At 41.7% G+C, this 11,368-nt stretch overlaps 4 protein-coding genes across 4 annotated transcripts; 3 read left to right on the top strand and 1 right to left on the bottom strand.

Moving 5' to 3' along the window:
- The first annotated feature begins 1,111 nt into the window (after positions 1 to 1,111).
- On the top strand, positions 1,112 to 1,804 carry WALSEDRAFT_60216 (hypothetical protein). Its single transcript, XM_006957977.1, has one exon. It carries the CDS (start codon positions 1,525 to 1,527, stop codon positions 1,720 to 1,722), a length of 198 nt encoding a protein of 65 aa, XP_006958039.1. The 5' UTR covers positions 1,112 to 1,524; the 3' UTR covers positions 1,723 to 1,804.
- A 245-nt stretch (positions 1,805 to 2,049) lies between these two features.
- On the bottom strand, positions 2,050 to 4,413 carry WALSEDRAFT_68668 (SKN1-domain-containing protein; the record flags this gene model as incomplete). The annotated part of the gene is made up of 8 exons (XM_006957976.1): positions 2,050 to 3,474; positions 3,522 to 3,627; positions 3,672 to 3,872; positions 3,916 to 4,003; positions 4,050 to 4,145; positions 4,188 to 4,211; positions 4,256 to 4,300; positions 4,361 to 4,413. 8 exons carry the CDS (start codon positions 4,411 to 4,413, stop codon positions 2,093 to 2,095), a joined length of 1,995 nt encoding a protein of 664 aa, XP_006958038.1. The 3' UTR covers positions 2,050 to 2,092.
- A 557-nt stretch (positions 4,414 to 4,970) lies between these two features.
- Positions 4,971 to 6,738, top strand: WALSEDRAFT_45428 (MFS general substrate transporter). Its single transcript, XM_006957975.1, has 3 exons — positions 4,971 to 5,359; positions 5,408 to 5,747; positions 5,794 to 6,738. Exons 1-3 carry the CDS (start codon positions 5,194 to 5,196, stop codon positions 6,704 to 6,706), a joined length of 1,419 nt encoding a protein of 472 aa, XP_006958037.1. The 5' UTR covers positions 4,971 to 5,193; the 3' UTR covers positions 6,707 to 6,738.
- Positions 6,739 to 7,100: 362 nt separating this feature from the next.
- On the top strand, positions 7,101 to 8,835 carry WALSEDRAFT_60215 (DUF1479-domain-containing protein). Its single transcript, XM_006957974.1, has 4 exons — positions 7,101 to 7,212; positions 7,264 to 7,820; positions 7,879 to 7,903; positions 7,944 to 8,835. The coding sequence occupies exons 1-4, from the start codon at positions 7,114 to 7,116 to the stop codon at positions 8,727 to 8,729; spliced, it is 1,467 nt and encodes a 488-aa protein (XP_006958036.1). The 5' UTR covers positions 7,101 to 7,113; the 3' UTR covers positions 8,730 to 8,835.
- The last annotated feature ends 2,533 nt before the right edge of the window (positions 8,836 to 11,368 follow it).

Genomic DNA, 11,368 nt, shown 5'->3' with positions numbered 1-11,368 from the left:
CGTTTGGTGTTGAGTTGAGGCAAGCCATAGAAGGTGTTCGATCCTCGAGTTTGTGCGTAGTCTATTATTATCGTCTAGAACCTATCTAACTTGCTACAGGGGTCCGTGAGGGTGAAAAGGCGATTGTCGAGCGTGTCAAGGAATCATGCAGAGACTTGCTCTCAGAGAACAAGCTCTAAGCTTAGGAATGTTGCAGAGAAAGCTTTAAGCGTAGTGTATGTAATGTACGAATATTAATGTTTGATACAAATTTGCTTTTTTATGATATGGTGAGTGATGACTCTAAGTAAACGAATATGACACAGGCTTTAACTGCAGTGTTTATGGTATGGGGATTAAATTTAGCTGGAATCTCTTGACTAATTTCATCCAATCCAAGCAAATTTACTGCCGATGAAGTCGAGATATGTGGTGAGACGATATGAAGCTAACTGGTCGCCAGTAATTCTTAAAGTATGAGGATTTGACGGGTGTTTGAACGTCGTAAAGTGCTTGTACGGCTTGTGCGTTCCTGGATATAGGATCTTATCCGAACCCGACATCAATCTTAATTCCCCTGCAGTGCACATGGGGCTGAACATACAGCCTTATTTAGTTATTAGATATCAAATATAGGTGTGAAGGAGTATTTTGGCACGAAAATACTGGCAGTAGGGACGTGGGTCGTATTTGGAAAGTTAACCTGGTACGCGAGCATGATATTTCGTGATATTAGCGTTGTATCTACTATAAACACATATATATATATATATATATATAATAGGCCATACATACCCTGCGCTGCCCTCAGGGAAGATGCTCAGAATGATACGGATACACGCATGCAAATGAAGTCACTGATAAGCCATACAAGCCAAATAAGCTGTTTGATATCTTGTTGAGACCTTTAACTTGAAGTAACGACGTCATACTTCTTCATATTAAAAAGAAAGTCATAATTACTATTAGGTGTTATTATGAATGCAAATGTCGTTATAACTCCAATATATGAAGTAATACTCACGATAAAACAAGCCTTGTTTTTTGGCTGGGAATCTCGGCTGAGGATCTCGACTGAGTCTAGGCTGAGACCCATCAGTATAAATGTGCAACATAGACGTCCGCTACAACCATGCATATAAATATATACCACAAGGTTAAACTTTGATTGAGTATTATGAATACATACGCTATATACGCTAGTTGCAAGTGTAACAATTAAAGTCAGCAAAACCTCTAACTAGCATCGGGTGGAGACGAGTTGAAAGACATTATTTCCAAGCACGATAACGATACAAACTTTATACCTACTTCAACGCCCTTTGTTAGCAAAAAAACGCTGCATTTTTCGCGAGGTCAACCAATGACCGCAACCGAAAGTTCAAAGCAGAATATTCCCAAATCAATGGAATCCTCAAGGCTTTAAAAGCGAAAGGAGTGAGCTTAAGGGGTGCTGAAAGTATATGTATCCTCACTGAGAGAGGCAATGGACATCAGCACCGTGCAGAGTCAAGAGCAGTCTTCAGACACTTGAATGGTATAGATATGGTTTTCTGCAGCGATGCTACCCGTTTAACAAGAAACTATGATGACAGGAGCTTCCTGAAGGAGGTATTCTCCAGCAAAGCTCTCTTTGTTTTGATCGACGATGACGTCAAGCAGGTTGTTTTTGATGACCTGGACAATATTCAGTTCCCGAGAAAGAGACAGTCTATTATGATATATTGGACTGCAATACGATGAGAATTGAATCCTCTGTGTCTTTCTCTTTTAAACGTTGTCATTTAAATATGTATTCTTTCACAGCTATACATTTGCATACCATCTAGCGTGTATGTCGAAAATGGCCAACGTCGGGTGACAGGCAATGTATTTTGTGCCACAGATCGAAGAGTGATATGTAGTAATACTAGTGCGCAATACAACACGCAACTCTTCACGAGACAACGCACCATCAAGGTGGCCTCTCAGCTAGCATTAGCAATGGAAAGATTGTTCACAAAAAACATAGTAACGTCGTTTGTTACCCTACTAATACATTCATCCGCTAGAAAATAAAACACCACTCCGCTAATTTACATTAGTTACTCTATTTGTTTGGCTGTAAAGAGTTTTACTGCATTATCATATCTTCATTATCTTCATCACCCATATCACCCTTATCATCCTCATGGTCATTAGCATTTGGTGCTGGCCTGTCGAATGGCGGTGCATTTGGCAGCGAAGGAGGTCCTGGCGGCCCCAGGTTATGTATAGGCCTCATAATTGGTGGCGGATTTTCAAAATATTCATACACTTTAGGCCTTTGGTTTTCAGGAATATCTGAGAACTCGGGCGCTGGTGGTATAGGTGGCATTGGTGGTAGTGGTCCAGGTTGTTCGGGAGCTGGTAGTGGCGGTCGCAATGTAGCTGGTAAAATAGGCTTGATATTATGATGTCCAATGAGCTCATCAGGTATAAGCTTCTTGGCGTCACTGCAATCAGGTTCATTCTGATGTAAGATAGCATTCTTCACTGGCTTTTCCCCAAGAGCCTCCCACGTCGTGAGGTTTGGATTGGTGTACGCGTCTTTGAAATACTCAATGTAAGCTGAAGTTGGCATGTTGGGCGGGTCGCAACCAATATTTATCCTATCTCTCCGTTGATATACTCTAACCCAATCAATTGACATCACGTTCGGGAATGATCCAGCCAATCCGTCCCAATCGATTCCACCGAAATTGTTTGATATTCCATTGTTAATGATCATGTACATTGGTTCGGCAGTAATCAGTCTATCAGATATACCTAAGTCTGGTACAGCTCGCATAGAATCAGCAAAAACGGTGTATCTATTTTCCTCTGCTATATGCCATGCGATGTATCCTTCTTGACCATACCCAGGATTGTATTCGAGACCATAGCTAGAATAATTACCACCAGATTTTTCGTAAGCACTTGGGTCAGTGACTAAACGTATAGAAGTTGATTGTTGCCATTCACCACCCTGGAACTCGTTGTACCTATCCTTTTCTGGGTACTTAAGGTACATTTCTGTGTCATTGCGCCAATCGTAATGCGCATTAAATGGCGCGAACTGGCCACTCATGGATACCAAGCTCTGATCGATAGCAGGATCGACTAGTGCTTCAAAGACATCTATTTCAGCCGCCGAGCGTCCAACAAATGTACCATCCTCATGCATAGGACCAGGATGGATTTCGTTAGCGCATGTGCAACGAGAGAGTCTCTGTCCAGGCAAAAATGACAATGCTTTTCCTTCAATCCCAGACGTGTAAGCGAGTTCTGGGTAATCCCCCATTGTTTGATTCTGTAATGTTCCAACGTCACATGAATCGTACGTGTATGGCCACATCCCATCCAATGTTGCACCATATCCCGCTCTACCGAGATTACCCATAATCCAAAATGCAGGCCAAATACCCCAGACGTCATTCTTTCCTGGTAACTGTACGTTCGCTGAGACGTATCCTCCTGTGAAGCAGAATTTGTTCCCTGTGCTGAATTAGCTTGTTACGAGTAATCTATCCGACGCAACATACATGAAGTTAGCATTGCACCTTCAAATTCGAGGTCGTGAGATGCTATTGTATCGAGAGTGAGACGTAGACTACCATTGTTTGTGGTTGCCTGGCGTGGTGAATACCACTTTGATCGCGTGAGAAATATCAAAACAAAATGATACGACATACTTCAAGATTATGGGTAACCCAGTAGTGCATGTCTGCAGCTTCCCAAAATGGATCGTCCCCTGGATAGAATGTCCTACCATCCTGGTTGAACTCGTCTGAGAACACTAACTCATATACATGTCCATCAGTGCCGACACGCGTACGAGACTCCTCTGGTGTGTCTGGATCAATTAGGCCCCTCCGTGGACCACCCCAGGGTATCTAAATATATTAGCATTTATTTAATATTATGAACTGCACCCACTTGACCAGTCTTATTGTAGTTTGCGTACTGTCCATGATGGTTTATCTGTTTTGATGCATTGTAAATAGAATAAAGAGGATATCCAGCACTGTAAGATGTCAGTTAGACAATGATGTTCGGTGTGTGCTACTTACAACAAAGAGAGTAATCCAAATGCTGTCACTGCAAGCAAACCAACGTTACAGAATGCTCGCGAGTTTAATATATTCGTTGCCTTGTAAGTTTCGTCCCTGGTTTTTATAAGAAGAAGTCAAGACGTGGAGGATACATACCAAATTGCACTTCGTTCTGGATCGCTAAGAGGAATTAGTGGTCTATGCTATTGTTGGAAAGGACTTACTGAAACAGATCGTCAATTTCTTCGTCTTGAGACCATCCCTTATAGCTTATAGAAGCAGATCAGCAGGGAGTGAGCAGATAGGAGACATTTGTTCAAGGCACTCACAAATTTCGTTTGTGCTGTGGTCTCTCATCTAATAATCCAAGACCTACGGCCATTTAGGTATATCTTGAAGGTGCGGCTAATTTAGTGACTGCCAAGATGTACCGAGCGCACAGCATAGATGTGTACCTCAATGTTTTATTAATTAATAATATTGAGGCATATAAATAATCACAATCTAAGGGATAAATTCTTTACAAGTAGTATCTGAATTTAATATCACATTCAGGAGGTTCAGGAACACCGTGAAAACTTCAGAGAGTATATATGAAAGCAAATATTAAGGCATAATATTATTCATTGTGTACAATTCTAATCTTCAAGATATGATGAAGTTAGGATCCCATTATGGTACCATCGAGGAAAGTTTATAGATTATTTAATTCTAACTAGAGACTTATTGTAAATATATTCTGCTGTTGTTCACTAGTTTTAATAATAGCTATTCTGCTTAAAATCATTGACGAGATCTACCCAAAAAGGAAGGTAAGGTGTGGTATGCCGCAGTCATTCAGGTTAGTGAGGCATTGAATCTTCCTTTAACACTCACTATCAACATCACTGTATAATAAAGACAAGTTCGTGTTTCAATGGCACATGGCAATTCATTCGGCGTCAACAGAGCTACGAATACCTTACTATTAGAGTATTGTCAATGACATATTAAATACAATCAATTGAGATAAAATGACTGGATACTTCTAGATCTATTCTAGACCGCTATGCATCCGGCTTTGGCAGTGACCTATTCATATTTGGCTACTTCACTCTCTTCATACCAAAGGCGATAATATAATGGCGACTCCAGCCTGGGTTAGACTGCATAGTAATCAATAATGTCTAAGGAATTATTGGAATCAAAGGAAATTGAAGTTGTAGATGTTAAGACGACTGATGACTTCGCATCACAAGAGAAGCAAGTTCTTAGGAAGATAGATCTGCGAATATTGAGCCTCACGGCGTTAGCATACATGCTAAATCACATAGACAGAACCAACTTGGGTAGGTAATATACATTCATTGATCAAAATATCTTTAATTAGCGAATAGCCAATGCGATAATCATGAATACAGATGTCCCAGGGTCATCAATGTCAGAGCAACTAGATCTACATGGTAGCAGATTTGGGCATATAATCACTGCCTTCTATGCCACTTATATCATATTTGAGATACCCAGCAACATTTTGTTGAAAAAATTTGGACCTTCAATCCATATTTCTCGGATTGTCATTGGATGGGGTATTGTGACAACCTGTTCAGCGGCTGTCCAGTCTTATGAGGGTATGATTGTAAACCGTATTGCATTGGCCATCGCAGAATCTGGCTTTTTCCCTGGTATCCTTTATTACTTTACTTTCTGGTATAACGATAGCGAAAGGGCTTTTAGGTGTGTAGGCACTTTGCCGAATGCCAAATTACTTACATTTTCAAAGACTTGCTTTCTTCGTAGCATTTGGTAGCCTTTCAGGTGCATTTTCTGGTCTGTTTGCAAGTGGATGCTCGTACTTGAATAACCTAGGGCATCCTGCTCTTGCTGGTTTCAGATGGCTTTTCCTTCTCGAAGGCATTCCTACAATCATACTTGGTATCTGTATTTACTTCTGGCTTCCAGATTATCCTGAAACTACGAAGTTCCTTACAGAAAAAGAACGAGAGATTGTTCTCATGAGACTGGGAGCCTCAGTTACGAAGGATGATGACAAAAAACTAAAGATGTCGTCAATATGGAATGTACTCAAGCAGTGGGATTTCTGGTTCATGGCCATATTGTGGATGCTTCTCGGACATGGCACAGCTGCGTTCTCCTTTTTTGCTCCAACTATCATTAATGACCTTTCCGAGGATTATGAAGGTGTAATTGCACAACTCCTCTCGATTCCACCGTCAGTACTAGCATGTCTCTTGACTATTGCATCTGGATATTTTTCTGATAAAATGAAGAACCGGCCAGCATTTATTATAGCAGGTGTCATCTCTGTTAGTGGTGGATATCTTATATTGGCAGTCGATAAAAACGTTCTTGCTCTACGTTTACTCGCTGTTTTCCTTGTTGCTCTAGCAAATGTTTCCATCGTCCCATTAGCGGCATATAGACTGTCAATACAAGGCCTCAAGGCCAACACTGATAGCCATGCCATCGGCTTTGCCAGTAGTGCATCAGTCGCAATAGCAAACGTATCTGGTATTACAGCGCCTCTGATACTCGATAGTTCAATGAAATTTGAATATAAGTGTTTTGTCTTTCTGGTATTATTCATAACAGCAGGTATGCAAGCACTGTTCTGTCTTTGGTGGTGGGGACCAGGGGTTGAAACAAAAAAAGCAAGAGAGGAGGGAGCCTGCTAAACTAACGGCATTAGCGTCTTCTATTGGGATTTATTTTGGGTTTACTTTTCATTTCTATCTTTGTTACATGAATTTGTTTGCTTCTGAAAGAGCTTTGCTGGATATTTATAAAGACAATGTCAGTATTGTCGACTATTAATAACACAACCTAACTCCTATTGACAGGCTGTCATTTTTCACAAGATTTTCACAAGCATGTTTCACATTCGATCAACGCTAGAAGTAGTTTCACCTACCATCACACTCTCTAAATAGCTGAAGGCTTTAAATTCGGTGAATGACTTTAAGTACCGGTTGTTCCGCCACCATATTAAATTTCGGTATGATAGCGAAGGCCACTGATACAATCCACTACCGCCCATTATAAAAGAGGCTCACTTCTCTTATGTTCGCCAACGCTGAGAACCATGATAAGACCAAAAGTATCCGCAGACATGTCGAAACAGATGAATAGATTGTACAAAGGTCATGTACAAAGATTATCTGCTTCCGCCAGAGTACTTAAAGTAAGTGAGAGCGCTTTATAAAAGCATAATGATACTAAGTATTCCCATAAGGATACTGGCTCCATTGCTAGTGCCTTTAACAACTTCAGTGGAAATGAAGACGTTGTCTTACCCTCACGTTTCGTCGACTTGAAGAAAGATCTCTTTAAAGAAAGCCTAGTTGAGACTTGGAGAGATGTACTAGCCAGTTTAAAGCTGGCAGTTGAGGAAGTATCTGAGAAAGGAGCAGATATGATTCCTAGAGTAGACTTTAACCAAATCAAAGATGGTAGAGTAGATGACAGTCTTGTTGAACGCATAAAACGTACTGGTACATGCGTGATAGAAGGTGGTGTACCTTTGAATCAAGCACTCGGATGGGAAAAGTCTATCCTAGAGTATGTCGATGCCAATGAGGATAAAGTTAAAGGGTTTCCTCAAAATGATATTCAAGTTTATGAGTTCTACAACTCCATCGCCCAAACTGAGGCTAGAGCACATCCAAATCTGATGGCTTCTCAAAAGTTTTTACTTGGTCTCCTCCATTCTACTGACTCTCAGTCGGAAATCAGCCTGCAAACACCAATCTCCTACTTTGATAGAGTACAGCACCGCAAACCAGATGATGAGTGAGTAACAACAATAATCTCTTGTTTGCTTATGTCCATTCTAACATTCTCTGTCTAGATCGTTCGCACTTGGTCCACATATTGTAAGTCAGTATTAGTGAAATTACTTCCTAACTCGAGTAGGATGGTGGTAGCTTAGAGCGCTGGGAAGACCCAGGGTACAGAAGCTGCTGGAAGTATATACTAGATGGTAACTGGAGAAAGCACGATCCATTTGACGTGACACCACGTCTCAGTGCTAATTTTGACCTTTATGGCGCTATTGGTGGCTGCTCTGTTTATCGTCCATATCAAGGTTTAACTGCCATTACTCCAATAAAGTCACATGAAGGTACACTCAGAGTTCTTCCTATTGATTTGAGACTCACAACTGCGTACACTATTTTGAGACCTTTCTTCACAGTCAAACAGGACCCGCAAAACTTGGACTTCGACAATTGGAAGTTAGACCTGGATCAGAGCCGCTTCCCAGGTTGTGCTCCGGCTAGCACACTAGAAATGTCCGAAACGAGCCACCCACATCTTCAACTTTCGCGTACAGTCACCTCATTGCCGGATCTGAAACCTGGTGATCAATTTTATTGGCATTCTGATGTTATTCACGCAGTAAACGCTAAACATAATGGTGATCGTGACTCTGGTGTGTTTTTTATTCCCGCGGTTCCGTTGACGGTCAATAACGCCCACTATTTGAAAGATCAAGTTCAAACTTTTAAAAAAGGACTTCCTGGTAAGGATTTCCCACAAGGAGAGGGTGAGAGTCGCTTCGTTGGTAGAATGGACCCGAATGATGTACTTTCCAAATCATCACGTCAAATGCTCGGATTGGAACGTTTCACGATGCCGGATCAAGCTACTCCAGGTGAGAAGAGTGCCATCGAGAAGTCAAACAATGTCTTATTTGAGTGAGACTCGTAAGATGCTTTCTCTGATTTCTTCTGTAACCTCAAACGATATTCTTTTTCGAATTTTCAGATTAATTATCTCATTTTGATGTTTTGAACGTAGTAAACGAGGGTACCATTATTCTTTTAAATGATGAAGGTGTTAAAAAACTGTAAAGCTCCGAATGTAGCGTTAAAATTACCCCTACAAAATAAATAATTGGAGCTTATTCGTTTTAATGTATTTTCGTGTAATATATGAGGATATAGATCTCAATAAATCACTTGTGTGTTGTCTTTGAGCGTGGCTGTCAGCCTTACAACTTCACTGAAGACAATCGGTACAAGCAAGAGCAGACCACGAGAATCCAATAGTAATTATTACATAATATAATTTACCGTACATGCTCTAGAACAATAAGTTTAAGATCGTAGCGATATGTCTTAGTACTATAAATACCGTGTCTGTGCGTGGTAGCAATAAATATTCACGTTCAGAATCTTTTCTGCTTTCGCAGTTACTAAGTTTTCTTTAAAAGATTTTGAGCCACTGGAACCGTTCACTAAGAGCTTTTTTGCTTAGACTTTTGCAAATAGCCGCGTAGAGTCCGCACATACGGTGTCGCTTCGTTGAGTAACATGTCCTAAGCGCAAAGTCAATTATGGTACCATGAGTAGGGTTGGGCCTTCCATAATTGGCTATTCTGTCTATGTTCTATTGTAATAAATGTCTGCATCTCCTAGAATACATATCAACTGGACTACTATCTCCGGTCTACCATACATTTGATCTCCTCAATTTGGTCGAGCACTTATCTCAACAAATATTGCCCTGCATTTGTCGTTTTATTCGCATTCCACTGCGTTTTTATCGGTGTCTTCATGAAGGCGCATGTGAGTCAAATATATTGGTCGCAATAGATGTTTTATTGTTTAATAAAGGGGAAACTGCAAGTCTCGTCACCACAAATCCGTCATATGGAGTATATTTCAGTGTGCCAGTGAGATTTGACAACCAAAAATGACTTCTTGATCGTATGAAAAGCTCTACTATAACGCGAAGCTCGCCATACTGACACTCATCAACGGTTTTTGACCATTAACTAGTAAGATGTTATACTTTAAAACATCATATAATTACTTTAGCTCGGTGGATGCTATATTCAACATACTTCGTGCTTGGAATACATCTTTCAGACAACGTGATGCTTTGATAGATCTTGTAGTCCTAGAATCACGTGATATACATTCTATATTCTTTAAGTAATTCTTTTTGATGCGACGGTCGCGTTTTGAAACTAGCCTCCATATAATCACGGCGTGGAACGCGCAAAGTTCGTAGGGCCACCATGTGCCATCGTAGCTGTACCAGAATCTACACATGCTCTTTATGTGGCTCATTATGCCCCTTATATTTTTCTCGGTGTTTAGCAATGCATATTGGAGCCCACAGAGTAATCTCAAAATTTTCGCGAAAATGAAAAAATCGCGGTTGTGACTGGAATGTGAAGATATGTGGATGAAAATTGTATCAGAATATGAAGCGATTTTACAGTCATAAATGTGCCAATTTTGGACGCGTTTGACGCGTCACTTGCGACATCACAGAATTTCAAAAGTGCAGTTCTCTGGGCGAAAATTACGAAGCCTCCAAATTGGCAGTAGGGCCCGGACTGTAGCGACGATTTTCACGCAGATCGTTACCATGTCAGCCACCCAAAATCGGTCAACTAAGGTTTTGGTCACTTCGCACTCGTGTAATATATGTAGGGGATGAATAAGCGAGTACTTGAATGGCATGTTAGGGGTAAGTTAAAAGCGAGGAATCCAGATTTGAGTGTTAATTAACCGAAGATAAGAGAGAAAGGGGAGAGAAAATCTGAGTGGTATGAGGAGAGGAAGTCAGCTATGATGCAGAGACGGACACCCAGGTTAGTCTTGTGAGTGGGTGTCGGTGGACTGCTAGCTGAGGGGTGCCGTTCAGGCTCATATAGCTGGGCTGTGGTGGAGACTGGATATCGCCGAGCCAGTCAAACACCATGGTCGGCTAGGGAGCCTGAGGTCGGTGATTGGAGCCTTGAAGGAAGGCTCTGGTTGCCGAGCGGGCGGGTTTGAAAGGCCTGCTTGCGGTGAGTAGGGATGGGAGTAATAAGAAGGGTGAGCCGCGAAGCGGCGAAAGGAAAATATTTGGGGTCCGTGAGGGCGCCAAAATGCCGCGACAGGGCCTTGCTGGGGATGCCCTAACCTTGGTTTTTGTTAGAGGTGCGCTGAGAGTGCACTTGTTGGGCGGGAGTTGACTTGTTGAGCGGAGGCGATTGACGCGCGCGCTTCAAAATGGAAGGGGTGATATCCTGTCGGAGGGCCAAAATTCGAACCGCGGAGATACTAAGATAAAATTGCAGCCTTGTAGAAATATGAATCGGCATGTACGCGGAAAGCAACAAGACATCAGACGGGCACCTCTGCTAGTACCATGGTGGGGGACCACATGGGAATCCCTGGTGCTGTGGTTTAATTTTTTGGATTTTTGGAGGATGTGTGGGCGAGATTTGGAGAGGTTGTGTTGCGAGATGCGGGCATGTGCATGCATGTTCACGCATGGTGGAGGGAAGTTTTTGCTGGGAGCACGTAGAAAGCAGGTGCACGTGCGAACCGCGCTGTTAC

This window comes from Wallemia mellicola (assembly GCF_000263375.1).
Source record: "Wallemia mellicola CBS 633.66 unplaced genomic scaffold WALSEscaffold_8, whole genome shotgun sequence".
Lineage (NCBI taxonomy): Eukaryota > Fungi > Basidiomycota > Wallemiomycetes > Wallemiales > Wallemiaceae > Wallemia > Wallemia mellicola.
Note: the sequence above shows the minus strand (reverse complement) of the source record. Positions and strands in the feature narration are given on the sequence as shown.

Bases quoted from the DNA above. Each gene is read 5' to 3' on its own strand.
- WALSEDRAFT_60216 (XM_006957977.1), top strand. From the start codon at position 1,525: ATGGTTTTCTGCAGCGATGCTACCCGTTTAACAAGAAACTATGATGAC.
- WALSEDRAFT_45428 (XM_006957975.1), top strand. From the start codon at position 5,194: ATGTCTAAGGAATTATTGGAATCAAAGGAAATTGAAGTTGTAGATGTT. The intron at 5,360-5,407 runs GTAGGTAATATA...ATTAGCGAATAG, and splicing joins CATAGACAGAACCAACTTGG to CCAATGCGATAATCATGAAT. The intron at 5,748-5,793 runs GTGTGTAGGCAC...ACATTTTCAAAG, and splicing joins GATAGCGAAAGGGCTTTTAG to ACTTGCTTTCTTCGTAGCAT.
- WALSEDRAFT_60215 (XM_006957974.1), top strand. From the start codon at position 7,114: ATGATAAGACCAAAAGTATCCGCAGACATGTCGAAACAGATGAATAGA. The intron at 7,213-7,263 runs GTAAGTGAGAGC...TATTCCCATAAG, and splicing joins CTTCCGCCAGAGTACTTAAA to GATACTGGCTCCATTGCTAG. The intron at 7,904-7,943 runs GTAAGTCAGTAT...TAACTCGAGTAG, and splicing joins TCGCACTTGGTCCACATATT to GATGGTGGTAGCTTAGAGCG.